This window comes from Oryza brachyantha, chromosome 9 (assembly GCF_000231095.2).
Source record: "Oryza brachyantha chromosome 9, ObraRS2, whole genome shotgun sequence".
NCBI lineage: Eukaryota > Viridiplantae > Streptophyta > Magnoliopsida > Poales > Poaceae > Oryza > Oryza brachyantha.
The window spans coordinates 10,616,060-10,632,823 of NC_023171.2; the positions used below are offsets into that span (position 1 = coordinate 10,616,060).

Consider the following 16,764-nt stretch of genomic DNA (forward strand, 5'->3'; position numbering starts at 1 on the left):
ATCTCCTCCTCCTCCCAAACTTAACCTTAGGCCATATTTGTTTTGAAGGAAAAAATAAATGATCCAATTCCTAAAGATTGGATTCTTTAAAATTCATTCGGTTTATATATAGGAATGAAGTATAGAAAAATCAAAGGAAACTTCCCTTTTCTACAATCACTTAGAAGAACTCTTATATATTGATGTTGTCATACATTCCTATTCCTCTAATTTTTCTGTTTTTTGAGTTAAAATTCATCTAAACCGAATAAGCCCTTAGTATAGTATTACGTCCGTTCATAAAAATCAAGCAATCCGGTCTGGAAGAACCAGGCTAAAAAGGCCTCCTTTGTGTTCAAGATTTTTCTAGCCAGAGCGCTGGGCTCGTAGAGATCGCCCGAGGTCACTAGAGATTAAGTTTTGCATGAATCTTGCAGAAGATACGAAGATAAGGAATTTGTGTCATTTTTTAAAAACTACTCAGCGAAATCTCAGCAGAATAATATCATAAATCCCCACGATATTATAGAACTAGATTCGAAATAACAACCCGTGACACGGTACAGCACGCCGCATAACGAGCTATCAGGTACACAAGGACAGCCGACAAAGATACATGGCCGTACATGCAAAACAGCACGCGCACAACAACTGACAAATTGACAATCCAAGGTGACGAGACGCAGCTTTATTCAGGAAGAAAACGAGCCGACCATGCAGGCGTGCACACGATCACACTACGAACACGACTAGAACACATACTGCCACTGATCGATCGATCGATCCGGAAGCTAGGGGATCGTTGCTACATCATGTCATCGATCAGGCGATGGCAATGCGGTTGGGGGTCTCGGTCTCCATGGCCTTGAAGGCCTCGAACCTGGGCTCCTTGGCCTCGAACTTGTGGCGCACGTACAGCTTCATGTAGTCCTCGAACACGAACCTGGGGTACGTCCCGCCGGCGTCCTTCTCCACCAGCGCCGGCGCCGGGGAGATGACGGCGTCGCTGCCTGGATTGTAGAACGACGCGATGGACATCCGGTTGCCGTCGGCCTGCGCCACCACCCGGTGCATCACGCTCTTGTACCTGCCGTTGGTGATCACCTCCAGCTGGTCGCCGAGGTTGACGACGATGGAGTGGCGCACGGGCGGCACGTCGACCCACTCGCCGTCCCTGAGCAGCTGGAGGCCGCCGACGCGGTCGTCCTGGAAGAGAAGGATGATGCCGCCGGCGTCGGTGTGGGCGCGGAGGCCGCTGACGAGGTCGGGGCGCGGGCACGGCGGGTAGCTGCTGACCTTGGTGCCGAAGGTGGGGGCGCCGGCGGGGCCACGGAAGGCCCGCGTGAGGTAGCCCTTCTCCAGGCCGAGGTTCTCGCAGAGCAGGTCGAGCAGCCGCTCCGCCAGGTCCTCCAGCTCCGCCGCGAACCGCCTCATGGCCCGCCGGTAGTCGTCGTCGAGGTCGGGGACGCCGGCGAGGTTGGACTCCGGGAGGTGGCGCACGAAGAAGGTGCTCTCCCAGTCCAGGTTCTCCGCCTTCGCGCCCTGGCCGCCGTCGTCGTTGAGCGCCTTGCTGGCGAACTCGAGGAACCTCTGCTCGCGCACACGCTTGTAGTGGCCCTTGGTCATCTTCTCCACCTCGTCCATCAGCTCCGTCGAGATGCCGTGGTTCAGGACCTGCACGTACACGGACGTCGTACGTACCGCGCATACAAAACGGCAGAGATTGCGAAAACATGCATTAGCTAAAAGAACTTTTCTGTTAAAATGTTCTTGTGTCCAATGTAATGCGCACTATTATTTAGTCCTAATATATTGACACATTAGGCACCTCGAAGAATCCCCAGTTCTCGCATGCGTCATGCAGCAGTTCCATCGCTGCAGGCCGCTCCTCCCCGGCGAGCAACGCCATGTCGATGATGGGGAACGACGAGGTCGGTGCCATTTCGTAGCTCTCAAAGTCCAAGGATTCACAGTACTGTCTCTCACTAGTCACAACTAGTGCTCAGTGCAAGCGTGTGTAATAGGAAGACACTGACCAGGTGCAATTTATAGAAGACTCGAGTGATCGAGTCGAATGTCAAGCTAGCTCGCTGCTCCACCAACGCTGATGCTCGCTGCTCCACTACGCTGATCCGTTTGCGTACTCGCATTGACCGGAGGGTGACCAGTCCATGTGGGATACGCGTGTTGGCTCGTGGATCGGTCCGGCATTGTGAATACGAGTATTTTGGCCCCCACAAATAATATTCCCACATGCTTTCCGGTAATCATTTGGTAGAGAGAGAGAGAGAGAGAGAGAGAGAGAGAGAGAGACAGAGAGAGAGATCATTTTAATCGCGATCTTGGTCCCTCTCCCGACAGACCAGACATCCCCGTCCCTCCCAGTCACGTCTCGTCGTCGGGGATTCACCATTCATCAGGTGTTGGGCAAAACGGCGAATACACCGCGCCGTCCCATTCTAGCACGGTATCACCTGCTCACCGGTCGAATCGGCAATTCGGCTTTGTCTGCACCGGCAAATTACGGAACGTCCGCGGGTGGGATCGCCACTCGCTACACTTCGCCGTTTTCGTGCGCGTGCAACGGTGCGATGCAACGCCACGCAGCGGCGTCGTCCCACCATGTGCGGGAGCCGTCTCCCCCTCCTCCTCGACGCGGAGAATTCATGGCACGGTATGGATGGAGCCATGGAGGGGAGATAGATGGATAGAGACGAGACGACGACGCCACCCCCCGCACGCTCGCTGGGGCGCCGGCGAACCACCGAACCGATCGCCGCGCCCATCACGGGGGAGCGGATTGGCCCTGGGGTCCCGATCAGACTACGGATTTGTTTGGTCCCATCTTGGTGATTCGAGGCCCCCTGGTGTACAGCTTTTTGACTCGTTCAGCTTCGATCCGTCACGCGCCGCGCGGCGTGCAGATCTGGCGGTCGAGCTCGAGCGAGAGGGAAAGGGAAGAGGAACATTCTGCTTATCTTTTTCCTGTAGCGACATGTAGCAGTAGTAGTACTGTCGTACACTCGTACTAGCTATATTAATATATTTGTTTTACACACGAACTACTGGTACTATACTATGTAAACATAATTACAGCAGATGATAAATGTCATTTGCTAGCAAACTCTTTTAAAAGATATTCAATATTTCTTGGTATATGACATTAAAATAACTATAAAAAGGTTAAAAAATAACAAGATAGATTAATACGCAATCACTAACACAAACATGTAAGAGCAAATTTAACTTCTACAAATTAAAAAGAAAAAAATACGACAATGGATAAGAGTATATTAATCATAATTTAATTTGTTTTTTATACAACTTAAAAAAGTTGAATTTGGACATATATTTATTGAAGTGATATATTACACAATAATATTTTTTGTCAATCTATTCAATATTTTTTAAGAACTATTTCAATGATATGTAAAAATAAGGGGATATCACCTCGAGACTAAAATCCATTTCCACTTACTATGGTCCTCCCTTTGTCCTAAATTAAAAGATATTTCTATCAGTAACTCTTTATTCTAAAATAGTGTTATTTCTCCACCAATAAACTCATCTTAACCAATACAATCATTCTTTATTTTATTTTTTCACTTATATTTTATTTTTTGAGAGGGTAGCATCTCAAAGAGAAACCCCAAATTGTAGTATAATGTTCCCTCTTTTTTTTTATTACATTATGAGCCATTTGCTCTTGAGTGTGACAACGAGCTAACAAGTTCAGAGCTAAGACGAAATCAGCACAGAAAAGCAAGTTGCCGACATATCCACAAGGTTTCGCTATCTTGTCTCTCTAATGCATCATTGATCATTCCGACATGCCTTATCACATAAGCTTAATGTTGCTCTCATTACCTTCTGCTGGCTTTTCCAGTACTGCAAAAAGATGAAGCTTGGACGTGGATAGAAACCTAATAAAAGAAACAAGAAACTGAGCTAGAAACACAAACTCTTGTGTTAATAACTAGAGTCCACCACTAGCTAGCGCCGGAAAAAGCTATGAAAGGGAAGATGTGACGATGGTACAAAATGTAGGCATATTTATTTCCCTGCATCGCTATTTCACTACACTAAGTTTGTACTAACTATTTTAGTCCCAGTTTGACCAGCTGGGGAGATTTGTCGATGTGAGGATGGATGCATGAGAGCAAGTCAAATGAAGGGTAATATTTACTTTTGTTGATTCGATTAGACTGTCTATGCAATGGCAAGCAAAGGGGTAAGATATCTGCTTTTCCAATTTGGAATTTTGAATTTAGGATTCTTGTGTTGCTATCGATTAGTCCAAGTGGCAGCTGTTTTTTTTTTAATTTAGATGAATTGTCATTTGTCAACGCAAACATACGAGTATGTCTTCTACTTGATATTTTATGTGAAACACGTTATAAAAGAACACTATGATAAATATATCGAAAGAGTTCTCACCTCACCAGGAGGTTGTGTACCTTTGTTACATATTGCCGACAAAAGGTGCATCGAAGAACACAAGGATGATAAGGTTGTGGAGGATAATATCTCTACACACAGACTTAAAACACTTTTAGTTCTATCTCTAATACATATCAGAGTTTATAGGAATCCATATAATAAAACATACACACACCCTACATATACTTTACATGTTATCCATCACGTACTATATGAATAATTAGTTCTAAATATGAATACCTATGATAGCCACACATCCGAACCCAAGTGGATAGGTTCTACTGAAAGTAACATGACAAACTAAACTAAGTTATACTCATTTCGCATAAAAATACCAAATTAGGTCTATATATTTGCGCCCCAATATTCTTTTTCTCTATATATTTTGGATTTTCCGTGGGCATGCTTCCTAAGCTCCAACAGTGTATTTCGTGCAAATATGAAAGTTTATTATCTATTTTTCTAGAGAAAATGTTTAATTTTTATCTACTTATACCATTAAATAGCTATATCAGCATCAAGAACCACATAGGAAAGAAAAATCCTGAATAAGAGAAGTGCATACAGTTGGATATGATGCGCAACAGGTGACTTTCAGCCACTGAAAACCTGCCGCTACTTTCAACAAAAATCCCTGCAGCATTAGGATTCGATCAGCCAACTACGCGTATTTAACCTGAAGCACCCCATGCCTTCACCTAACACCTCAAGTCATTCTCATCCAACCAAACAGATTGTGGAGTACTACAAAAACAGTATGGAATCGCTGTGCCCGCGCAACTTGGCACTTCGGAGTGCAGTGCATGTGCATCACTTTAGTGTTTTCATTTATACTTATAACTTAAAATTTAAGTGGTAACTTTTTTCAACATTTAATTTTAGATCATTAAAAATAAATATATAAATATTTTATTTATAAATTATTATTCGTTCGCAAATACGATCACCATGTTCATGTTCAATTTAGGATGAAAACGGATCGGAAACGGTCGGAAACCACCTTTATCGTTTTCGTTTCCATATTTTTTTCGGAATCGAAATCGAAATCGGAAACATCGGATACGAAAATGGAATTGAATATTACCGAATACGAAAACGGCTCGAATTCGAATCAGAGCGGATACGGTAACGGATATTTATCGTATTATAAAAACTCTTAAACCGATGTTTCAATTTTTTTCTAAAACAGTAGATCAAATTTCAAACATTAGCAACTAACCACAATGTTTTTTTACCATTACAACCAAATTCATAAGTCACCTTGTTAATGATTGTCTAAAATACCAAATAAAGGCTATAATTTATAAATTATTATAGTAAATACAAATCACGTAGATTATTATAAAAGTTCACATATCATATTATAAAAGTTCACACACGATATTATAAAATAAAATATATGTCATACAAGTTGATACAAAGTAAAGTGATTTTATATGTTTTTTGATTAAGGACTTAAGGCTAACTTGCTGGAGTAGGCTGGGTCATTTTTGTTGATATTCTGAATTTATGTCATATAGGACTGCAGAAAAGTTCCGAAAAAAATTTCAAAAATATTCCGACCGATTCCGATTTCCGACGGACAGTGCCCTTACCGTATCCGTTTTTGTTTCCGAGAAAAAAAATCCAAATCCGTTTTGAGAAAAAATTCTAAATCCGTTTCCGATAAATTCTGAAAAAATTCCGACCGATGATTTTCGTTTCCAAAAACTGGTCCGGTTTTCATCCCTAGTTCACTTTTCCGCGGCGAATGAGGTTCGGGTTCCCGTGACCATGACGAGCCAGACGGGCGGGCGCGTCACAGCGCTGATCCGCGTGCGGTCCCTTGACTAGACCACGATGTGTCCGTCCGGTCGGTGCGTGCGTGCACCGCGCAAGCCGTCCAATCTCCGCCTGCCTTGCCGCGACGGCGAGTGGAGGGCGCGCCACATGGCATGCTATCAATGGCGAATCTAGGATCCAAAAGTTAGAGAGACTGATTATCTTCTTCCACCTTCAACTCCCTCTTCTTCTTCCTCCCCTCTTCTCCCCCACTCCCCTTTTCTCTATTTTTCACAGAAAATCCCGCTAGCCCATTTAGATCCGCCCGTGGGTGCCATCCCGAGTCCAGGCGCACTGCGGACACGCCGCGCGCCGTCTCCGTCGTCGCGTCGTCGGCGCGCGTGAAGCCGCTCGCCCTGCGCACCGCGGCGCACGACGCACGACGCACGACGACGCGGCTTTCGTATATATGAATTGATTATGATGATGATGCGTCATCCTGGACAGGTACCGGAAGAGATAGAGATTACCATGCATGGTGTGGGGCCCTGCACAGCTAAGCTGCAGGAGGAATTCCGCTCCACACTTCCATGCACCGCGGATGACATGAGCCAGGGCGTCCGCATGCCACATGGACATGGGAAGCGGCCGGACCGACCCAGCACAGTCTGCAGCAACACTGATGGGTATTAACTCGATCGATCGATCGATCATCGATCGAATCGATGTGCAGTTCATACGAATCAGCATGCAGTAAGGCGCCCCATGCCGGGGAAAATCTATATATATTGCCAGATAGTATCATTAGGTAAAATGGTCGAAAATCTGTCCTAGACTTTTTTTTTAATTTGAAAGCACATATTTAATATTTATTTTTTAGAAAAACAAACTACCTCAAACATTATTTTCAAATATGCAGCGTTTGAATATATACTCCATCCTGCCTCGCACAACAAGATAGCATATATTCTGTGATATGTCCATCTCGATAAAAACTGGCACAGTGGCACGGCAAAACTCCTGCCACACCGGTGAGATTGGTATGGACAAACGGTGTAGTTTTAAAATAATTTTTTATACAATTATTTTTAAAAATAAAGATTAAAAATGTTCTATAAATAAAAATTTATAGAATCTTAAAGCATTGGATAGAATCTGAAGATAGACCCAAAACATTGGAAAGAGAATCCTAGGAACTTTACTTAAAGTACTCATGTAACATGGATCCAAAGCGGAACCGTATACTAACTTAGTGGCTTTTTAAAGTTTACTTTGTATGTAAGGTGAATTGTATTCTAGAGCTTTGAGGATATAATTTGTTGGTTTTTTGATTGATATATGATGTGAGCATTGGTTTTTTATGCGATGAAGGGAGTAAGACAGAAAGAGCAAGTTTTATGGGATGTGAGCATTGGTTAATTTCTTTAGGTTCTGTTTTTGAAATAATGAAGAGTAACAAGTAGTATAAGTGAAGTATACATCGAGTATCGACCAAATATTAGGAATTAATTTCTTTTAAAAACATATATGTAAAGTATCGATGAAATATCAGAGAAGCATCATAAATTAATTTCCTTTGTGAAAGATACACAACTGTATCAGATGCTGAATCCGATACAGATTTGCCAATTTTTAGAAGTATCTGCGTTTAATAGCCGGACCACGTGCCTATAAATAGCACCATAGGCTTGGGCTCGCTCACTCACCCACTTCCTCACTGCACTCTCACACAACTTGCTCTGAGAAACCAGCGTGGCGGCAACATTGTCGTTCCCGATCATTGACATGAAGCTCCTCGACGGGGAGGAGAGGCCAGCGGCGATGGGGCTGCTCCAGGATGTATGCGAGAACTGGGGCTTCTTCGAGGTAGAAATCTGCGATGATTGAACGCCAAGACGTATAGAGAAAAGAACTAGAAAAATCAATATGCCTGAGGCAACTTGATGTCCTCCTATTTGATCTTTTGGTGCGGTACGTGTAGGTCCTGAACCACGGCATCTCGACGGAGCTGATGGACGAGGTGGAGAAGATGACCAAGGGCCACTACAAGCGTGTGCGCGAGCAGAGGTTCCTCGAGTTCGCCAGCAAGGCGCTCAACGACGACGGCGGCCAGGGCGCGAAGGCGGAGAACCTGGACTGGGAGAGCACCTTCTTCGTGCGCCACCTCCCGGAGTCCAACCTCGCCGGCGTCCCCGACCTCGACGACGACTACCGGCGGGCCATGAGGCGGTTCGCGGCGGAGCTGGAGGACCTGGCGGAGCGGCTGCTCGACCTGCTCTGCGAGAACCTCGGCCTGGAGAAGGGCTACCTCACGCGGGCCTTCCGTGGCCCCGCCGGCGCCCCCACCTTCGGCACCAAGGTCAGCAGCTACCCGCCGTGCCCGCGCCCCGACCTCGTCAGCGGCCTCCGCGCCCACACCGACGCCGGCGGCATCATCCTGCTCTTCCAGGACGACCGCGTCGGCGGCCTCCAGCTGCTCAGGGACGGCGAGTGGGTCGACGTGCCGCCCGTGCGCCACTCCATCGTCGTCAACCTCGGCGACCAGCTGGAGGTGATCACCAACGGCAGGTACAAGAGCGTGATGCACCGGGTGGTGGCGCAGGCCGACGGCAACCGGATGTCCATCGCGTCGTTCTACAATCCAGGCAGCGACGCCGTCATCTCCCCGGCGCCGGCGCTGGTGGAGAAGGACGCCGGCGGGACGTACCCCAGGTTCGTGTTCGAGGACTACATGAAGCTGTACGTGCGCCACAAGTTCGAGGCCAAGGAGCCCAGGTTCGAGGCCTTCAAGGCCATGGAGACCGAGACCCCCAACCGCATTGCCATCGTCTAGCAACCGGTCCCTGCGAAGTGCCACCTTGTTCGCTCTGTACTGTGCCTGTGTGCATGGACCGTGTTTCGTCGTCAGTTTGTGACACATAGGATTCGTCAGACGGTCAGAGTGGTTCATTCTGGACTGAATAAAAGAGCCTGCGAGCCAGGTGTAGATATGAATAGATTATGTGTGTAGCCATCTCGCGACCAGCTAGAAAGTTTGTACCGTATCTGATTCTTATTTCGTTCCCTGTCATAGTAATAATTAAGTCGTTGTCAGCTATTAGGCACTGTTCTATTGATAAATTATTCCTAATTTCTTTCCTCGACTTTTAGGCATACATTTTCTGAATGATTGGACGGTGTGTTTTTGTTAGAAAATCTATATTTTCACTCTCATATTTTTAAAGTATTTATTAACTATGTATTAGTAATAGTTATTTTTATCATTTATACTATTAAATAGATATCACAGAAATTATAGAGATCCTCCATAAGAACATAGTTTTAGAGCATGCCTACCAACTCATTCATCTTGTACTCTATCTATAAAATAGATGACGGATGATAAAAATATAGAGTTTCTTTCTACTTGCTCTAAATAAAAATGCAAATACTATTTCTCAAGTATTATATGCTTAAGGAGAAATAAGTAGGTGATACATATTAATAAAATATACTAGAGCTACTTCGATTAGTTTTAGGCTCGATGCTAGAGCATACGACCAACAAACAAAATCAATTTTATCAAAAAGAAAAAACAAACAAAATCAATTGGACATGTCTTAGAAAAAGATTAATTGGGCCTTGTAACTGGGCTAGCAAACATGACCTACCGTTGTTGGTATCACATATATAAAAAGTCCACTTTGGATTCCTCGTCTTGTTATCAAGTTCAAATCATATCTTTGAATCAGGTTTACTGGTTTTAGGTCCTCCGATAGTATAGATGTATGAGTTTACTGACGTCGCATCCTAATCCTAATCACGAAAAAAAATAACCAAGTTGTCTTTCCATTTCACTTTCTCCCTTCTCTCTTTGCCCCTTCTGTAGCACAAACCGACGATAGCGTACAACAAAGGATCATAACCGTAGCAGGTATGACAACCAAGGACACAGGAGCTTGGGCGGTGGCAACGCTCAGCCATGTCCTATTGGGCTATGGCTGGGGAGCTTAACGAGGTCAGTCGCCATCATGGCTCCCTCCTCATCGCCATGGGAAGAGTAAACTACTCTCTCGGTTTAATAATATAAGACTTTCTAGCCTTATCTAGATTTATATGGATGTTATAAATCTAGACACATATATATATTATATACTTTCATTAATCGATGAATTTAAACGAGGCTACAAAGTCTTACAATATAAAACAGAGGTAGTACAATATAAAATCCTAGAGACAACTTTAAATTTAATAGTGAAAATTTAAATTTTGACTTATAGGCATAAATATAAATGAAAAGATAAGGATGAAAGACAAGTCAAACAAGCCACGTAGTTACCACGTGAGCTAAAAGCCGACATCAATACTACTGGAGGACCAAATTTAATCTGTTTTTGCAAGTCGTAGGCTCAAGATTTCTAGTCTGCGTTTAAGGGATGTGAATAAAACTCTACCACAATAAAAAGGGTCTAAAGTGGACATTTTTTTCTAGCAAATATCGAGGTAGGTCCATATGGGGAAATGGCATTCCGGCCCACAGGCCGTATCGTATGTCCAAACAGAAGACGCTACGGTATCCCGAAGGCCGAAACAAAAGGTGCGCCGAGTTCACCAGCTCCACGTTCCCCCGACCAATCCCGTCGCGCCAAGCGAGCCAATCCGGTCCGACGTGGTGGGCCATCCGACGTGGAGGCTCTCCATTGGTCCGCACACGCGTCCGCTCGTCTTCCTCGCGGGCGAACTTAAATCGTAGTCGCACCACGGCGCCGATCGCTAGGCCCAGCCCATCCTCCATTCGTCCTCCGACCCCTCTGTTTCTAGAAGCTTCTCGATCCCCCGCCAGCCATGCGTCGCGCGGTTCTCGCCGCCCTCCTACTCGCCGCCGCCGCCGCCGCGGCCTCGCCGGCCGCCGCCTTCTACTCCGCCGGCTCTCCCGTCCTCCAGCTCAACCCCAACAACTTCAAATCCAAGGTCTCTCGATCCGCTCCCACGCTCTCCCCTCCGTCTCCGGATCGGCTTCCGTTCGCTCATTAGTTGGGGGGCGCGGCGCTGAGTTCGAGTGGCGAATTTTGGTTGGTGTGCAGGTGCTGAACTCGAATGGGGTGGTGCTGGTGGAGTTCTTCGCGCCGTGGTGCGGGCACTGCCAGCAGCTGACGCCGACGTGGGAGAAGGCCGCCGGTATCCTCAAGGGCGTCGCCACGGTCGCCGCGCTCGACGCCGATGCGCACAAGGAGCTAGCTCAGGTGAACACCCGTCCTGTTTGACATCTCGTTTCCTTGGATTTGTTCATATGCATGCGGGCTGATCTACCTGTTCCTGGATTGATCTGATCTCGGCGTCAGTTGCTGCAGTATCACCGTAATTTGTAATTTGATAGTACTAGGAGTTATGCCGTGTGCAAACTGAATTCCATAAAAAAAAAAAACGTTACACCTGTGATGTTTTTTTGGGTGTGGGCGTGTGGCTATCATTATTAGAGAGTAGAGACTACAATGTCACCCTCAGTCCCTCACACTTAGTTTGGTGGAGGAACTCAAGGGACGAGAGATCAATGTCTGGTGTAATGGTGTCTACACTTGCTGACACCGGCAAAAGCGGGGCTCTTTTTATTTGTTAAAGTATAGCATTAACATCGGATATGAGTTATAATCAATACCAAATGAGTGCATATTAAAATGCTGTAGCTGGGAGTAATGTGGGATGTCGTGGATTGGTGCTTTACACAGTAAACTTAAAAATTGTCAGTATGGTGCTGGGGTGCCCTTTTTTTCGATTATCCTGGATTATGAATTATACCGAGTAAATACGCATTTTGTTAGTGCTTCTTGGTGTTTTATCTTTTTTGAGATTCAAAGGTGAGGGTTCCCTTGGTCACAGATTTCATTAGTGAAATAAAATGCCAAAGGTTTTTAACCTTTTATGAGTGACTGGGATCATCATAGTTGTCTCGTTGGAAACAAGTGTACGAGAGACTTACAATTTCATTTTATAAGTTGGTTAAGCGAGAAATGCATACATTTATAAAGGGTGAAATCATGAAAGCCAATGAATTATGCAACTTTATCTGATGCCCTTCTGTCATTGGATGCAAAGTTGTTTATTTCCGGCATCAGAAAATTACGTTTTGTATCCCAGATTCTCTAATTGCAAATTTAATCACTCATCAAATGAAATATAGGCATCTGCCCTGAGAGAAGGCAAGCAAGACAGTTGACTTTTTACACTGTACGTGCAGTCAAGTGATTTTGAGTCTATCATATTTAGATAGATTTCGCATAGATATTTATTTACAATGATTTTACAGTAGCATGCTTTGACCAAGTCAGCAAGGTGCATTTTTAGCTTCATTATATGTTTGCTTCTCTTAGTATTAGCCTTTTTATTTAGGATAAATTAACGAAAACTGCACATTACAATTGCTCTCACCATTACCATGTATAAATTTTTCACTGGATTCTATCAAGTTTGTCATAACTCATGATGCCTTTGTTCTGCAGGAATATGGAATAAGAGGATTTCCAACTATTAAGGTTTTTGTTCCTGGAAAGCCTCCAGCAGATTATCAAGGAGCAAGAGATGTAAAACCAATTGTAGAATTTGCTCTGAAGCAGGTTTGTTGCAGCTGGCCCTATTTGACATAAGAAACATGTGACATTTTTATGTGCATTATTCTGGAAAAATCATCAGCCATGTGGCACAAAGATACAAACTTCCCTTTTTGAATATAAATGAAACTGTCATGCAGGTCAAGGGTCTTCTTAGAGACCGATTGAGCGGTAAGACATCAGCAGGTTCAGATAGCAAGGCATCAAGCGGTTCAAGTGAGAAAACTGAAGCAAGTGCATCAATAGAATTAAATTCACGAAACTTTGATGAACTTGTCATCAAAAGCAAGGATCTTTGGATTGTTGAGTTCTTTGCACCATGGTATGTAGCTTAATGCGTGTACTGTTTTTCATTTGACTGATTTCTATTCTTCATTGTTGTTATTGAACTTAACTATGCATCCAGAAGTAGAGAAGGAAGGTGAAAAGGTTTCTCAGAATTGCATAAGACTTATTGATATATTGCAATGTTAGTATCATAGGGCCATAGGGCAAGCATTTTAGACCATTTCATTGAATATATTAAGTAAATTCTATTAGCTGAAGACATTATTTGACTCGTCTACTGCATTGATCTTTTCGAAGGTGTGGACATTGCAAGAAATTGGCTCCTGAATGGAAAAGGGCTGCAAAGAACTTGAAGGGCCAAGTGAAGCTAGGCCATGTGGATTGTGATGCTGATAAGGTTCTATGTGTTCTATGATTTATTGTTTTCTATTTGGTCATAAGTTTTTGTTTTACTTGTATATGCATTTCTTATTTGTACATAATTATGCCATTTCTAAATTGAATTTTGACAATTCATTGGACATTTCATCAATCTCCAGAACTTCTGATTACCAGGACTCCAGCAAAGTGTTTTTCTAATAAAATTAACCTGAATGTTAGCACATAAAACCTGTATCAAGGAAAGGAATGACATAACTTTATCCTAAGATATTTGTTGGGATCTTTTCCATGTGCTGTTTCAGGAGTGTCTTAGTTTAGCATGATGTTCTATGATTTAAGTTTTTTTTTTTCCTAGAAAACTAACGAAGTGTTTGATAGGGAGACAAAAGTTACCATATGAGTTCAAATAGATTTTGTCAAAAACTTCAGGCAATGTATCAGCATATACTTACAAAACATAGACAGTTAATGTTTGAGCTTCCAAAAGCATGCGTGAAACTGTACAAATTATAACCTATTTTTCAGGTACCACTTATGTAGCATAATGTGTGACCCTTGAATTTTGCAGTCTTTGATGAGCAAGTACAAGGTAGAAGGCTTTCCTACTATTTTGGTATTTGGTGCCGATAAGGAGAGCCCCTTCCCTTACCAGGGGGCTAGAGTTGCATCCGCTATTGAATCCTTTGCATTGGAGCAGTTGGAAGCCAATGCTGCTCCACCGGAAGTTTCTGAGTTGACTGGCCCAGTAAGCTTTCATGATATTAACAAAATATATCCTTTTCTGGAGGCGATGGTCTATGGTTGATGTTTTGACGAGGTGGTTGGCTTCTGTAGGATGCCATGGAAGAGAAATGTTCTTCTGCTGCCATTTGCTTTGTATCTTTCCTTCCAGACATCTTGGATTCGAAGGCTGAAGGAAGAAACAAGTACCTTGAGCTGCTATTATCTGTTGCCGAGAAATTTAAAAAGAGTCCATACAGGCAAGTGTCAACTAAACTTATTATTTGGGCTCACAAGTCTACCTACTATTCCTTTAATCTTGTTGTCTTTTAAGCTTAAAAATCCACAGTTTAATTGATATATTAGTTAAGTTTTGTTGATTGACAAAATGATTGTTAGCATCCTCTATGCTTTTCAAACACCTTAAAGGAATCAAATGAATTGATTTGATAAATGGTATGGCGAGGAGTGCTTGTATTTGATGGAAGTTTTCTAGACTATTGACTATAAGTGAATCTGCAATTTGACTGACTTCTATGTTGAGAAAGCTATCCTGAGCCAGAAAAGCTTTGTCTCGCTGCAGCTTTGTCTGGACAGCTGCTGGGAAGCAAGCTGATCTTGAGAAGCAAGTTGGAGTTGGTGGTTATGGCTATCCAGCGATGGTTGCTCTCAATGTGAAAAAAGGCGCATATGCTCCACTCCGTAGTGCCTTCCAGCTTGAGGAAATTACGTAAGTTCCTTGTGCTTAGAAGATTAATTGATGATTTAGGTTCATTTCCCAGATGTTTAATGAGAAAATCGATCTATTGCAGTGAGTTTGTGAAGGAAGCAGGGCGCGGTGGGAAGGGTAATCTTCCTTTGGATGGTACCCCTACAATAGTCCAATCTGAACCATGGGACGGCAAAGATGGTGAGGTTATTGAAGAGGATGAATTCTCCCTTGAGGAGCTGATGGGTGACAACTCTCCAGTAAATGACGAGTTGTGATTCTAATAATTCTGGAAATGATGTTAGCCTTGATTAGCCAGACTGTAAATCTGAGGAACACTAATGCTTCACTTGCTGTTTCAACTGTACAATTTGAACGGGACAATTTTCAGAATGTTCCTTTGGAGTTACTTACGATGCAACCAGTTGAAGGAAAACATCTTTGTGGTCTTTTAGGAGGGGTTCTTTTCAATGGGCAATAAAACCACTTTGTAATCTAGACATTTTGCCTCAACGCAAGTCTTCCATTTGAAACTTGGTTGCCATTTCCAACTGGGTGTGAATTCTATATTTAACGTTGCATCGAGTATCCTTGGTGTGCCTTTAAACAAAGGCAGATCTAACATAGGGTAGCGGTGGTTCGAGCTCCACTACCACGGTTAGATCTATAGAAATATTCGGTCTTTAGTATTATTTGCTAGGCCAACTTTAAATACAGTTCTATCCATGATGCTGATAACAAAATAAACAGGAGTAGTTGTGGATATGGTCGAAACCACCCACGGACCAAGTCGTTGCACCGCCAGCGATAGCATGCGTTCCTATCCAAAGCTGCTCGCCGAAAGCAGCAGCATGCAGTATTTTCTTGTCTTTTCCGGCAAGCTTTTTACTGGAGCACATCACATCAGTTGGAATTTTATAAATCCAGAGGTCTCAGTCTACTGTGTTTCCGGGGGACTTCTCCGGCACCGGGAGGCAAATTTGTCTCGCCACAGAAAACTTGAATTGTTCGTGAAAGCGACGATTTGCATGTGCACGCACCCAGTTGAGATTTGCTCATCGATAGGCCTGTTAATGGATTGGATGAAAATGAGTTAAATGGGTTGTTTTTAATTTGGATTGTGTTTTTAGGTGTAAATGAATTGTAACTTTAAATAGTCTGGATTGGATTGGGTTATAAAGACAAATGGATTGGTATGGACTGGATTTAGTTAGGTTATTTTATGTTCTAAATGGATTTAACCCGTGGAGCGTAAATTGATTCTTTAATTGGATAGCTAATGGATAAGATAATAGACATACGTGGGGTCCATATGTAGAAATCGACCAAAATTTGCACAAAATTGCTTTTATATATAACAGATCATCCCACTAAATTTCAGTCAAAATTGATAAACTTTTATAGTGTGAACGTGAGTTTTAAATTTTAGGTCCGAGTTTATACATATCAAATGGTGCATCCATTCTGCAAGAGTAGGTTGAATCCATTTTAACCAAATGGATTGGTGCGGGTTGGGCTAAAATCAAAGTTGATTGGTTTAGATTGGATCACAATAAAAAATAATTGGTATGAGTTGGTTTGGTAGACTAATTAGTAAAGAAATAGATTTGAGCGGATTTAGATTGGATTACAATCCACTGGCAGGCCTATTCATAGATTCGTAAACACAGATTACTCGAGCAGGTCCACTAATTCAGAACCAAGACGGCAGCAAAACTGCAAATTATTCTCAGATTCTCAGATTTCTTTTAAATGAACATTCATTTATTAAAGAGCGTTCACGACAAAAATTCTCTGACCATAGAAGTACCTCTGTTCTAAAATAAAATGAACTTTGGTAATGTAAATTGGTAAAAAGAAATTCATATCTCGAGAGTCGAGACAGAGGTACTAAGAATTCAC

The 16,764-nt window shown here is 43.3% G+C and overlaps 3 protein-coding genes across 3 annotated transcripts; 2 read left to right on the top strand and 1 right to left on the bottom strand.

The window, feature by feature from the left end:
• Nucleotides 1-474: 474 nt before the first annotated feature.
• Nucleotides 475-1,979, bottom strand: LOC102706500 (1-aminocyclopropane-1-carboxylate oxidase 1). The gene is made up of 2 exons (XM_006660614.3): nt 1,808-1,979; nt 475-1,653 (listed from the first exon to the last, which is right to left on the bottom strand). Exons 1-2 carry the CDS (start codon nt 1,919-1,921, stop codon nt 802-804), a joined length of 966 nt encoding a protein of 321 aa, XP_006660677.1. The 5' UTR covers nt 1,922-1,979; the 3' UTR covers nt 475-801.
• A 5,853-nt stretch (nt 1,980-7,832) lies between these two features.
• LOC102704086 (1-aminocyclopropane-1-carboxylate oxidase 1-like) lies at nt 7,833-9,317 on the top strand. Its single transcript, XM_015841102.2, has 2 exons — nt 7,833-8,046; nt 8,162-9,317. Exons 1-2 carry the CDS (start codon nt 7,966-7,968, stop codon nt 9,011-9,013), a joined length of 933 nt encoding a protein of 310 aa, XP_015696588.2. The 5' UTR covers nt 7,833-7,965; the 3' UTR covers nt 9,014-9,317.
• A 1,530-nt stretch (nt 9,318-10,847) lies between these two features.
• LOC102704362 (protein disulfide isomerase-like 2-3) lies at nt 10,848-15,431 on the top strand. Its single transcript, XM_040527624.1, has 9 exons — nt 10,848-11,130; nt 11,244-11,402; nt 12,657-12,770; nt 12,905-13,086; nt 13,350-13,449; nt 14,002-14,178; nt 14,268-14,413; nt 14,737-14,883; nt 14,966-15,431. Exons 1-9 carry the CDS (start codon nt 11,005-11,007, stop codon nt 15,138-15,140), a joined length of 1,326 nt encoding a protein of 441 aa, XP_040383558.1. The 5' UTR covers nt 10,848-11,004; the 3' UTR covers nt 15,141-15,431.
• The last annotated feature ends 1,333 nt before the right edge of the window (nt 15,432-16,764 follow it).

What these genes read in the sequence shown, in the direction of transcription:
- LOC102706500 (XM_006660614.3), bottom strand. Translation starts at nt 1,921, where the DNA reads ATGGCACCGACCTCGTCGTTCCCCATCATCGACATGGCGTTGCTCGCC. An exon ending in AGAACTGGGGATTCTTCGAG is followed by an intron (nt 1,654 to 1,807) that starts GTGCCTAATGTG and finishes GTGTACGTGCAG; the next exon opens with GTCCTGAACCACGGCATCTC.
- LOC102704086 (XM_015841102.2), top strand. Translation starts at nt 7,966, where the DNA reads ATGAAGCTCCTCGACGGGGAGGAGAGGCCAGCGGCGATGGGGCTGCTC. An exon ending in AGAACTGGGGCTTCTTCGAG is followed by an intron (nt 8,047 to 8,161) that starts GTAGAAATCTGC and finishes CGGTACGTGTAG; the next exon opens with GTCCTGAACCACGGCATCTC.
- LOC102704362 (XM_040527624.1), top strand. Translation starts at nt 11,005, where the DNA reads ATGCGTCGCGCGGTTCTCGCCGCCCTCCTACTCGCCGCCGCCGCCGCC. An exon ending in CCAACAACTTCAAATCCAAG is followed by an intron (nt 11,131 to 11,243) that starts GTCTCTCGATCC and finishes GTTGGTGTGCAG; the next exon opens with GTGCTGAACTCGAATGGGGT. An exon ending in TTTAAAAAGAGTCCATACAG is followed by an intron (nt 14,414 to 14,736) that starts GCAAGTGTCAAC and finishes GTCTCGCTGCAG; the next exon opens with CTTTGTCTGGACAGCTGCTG.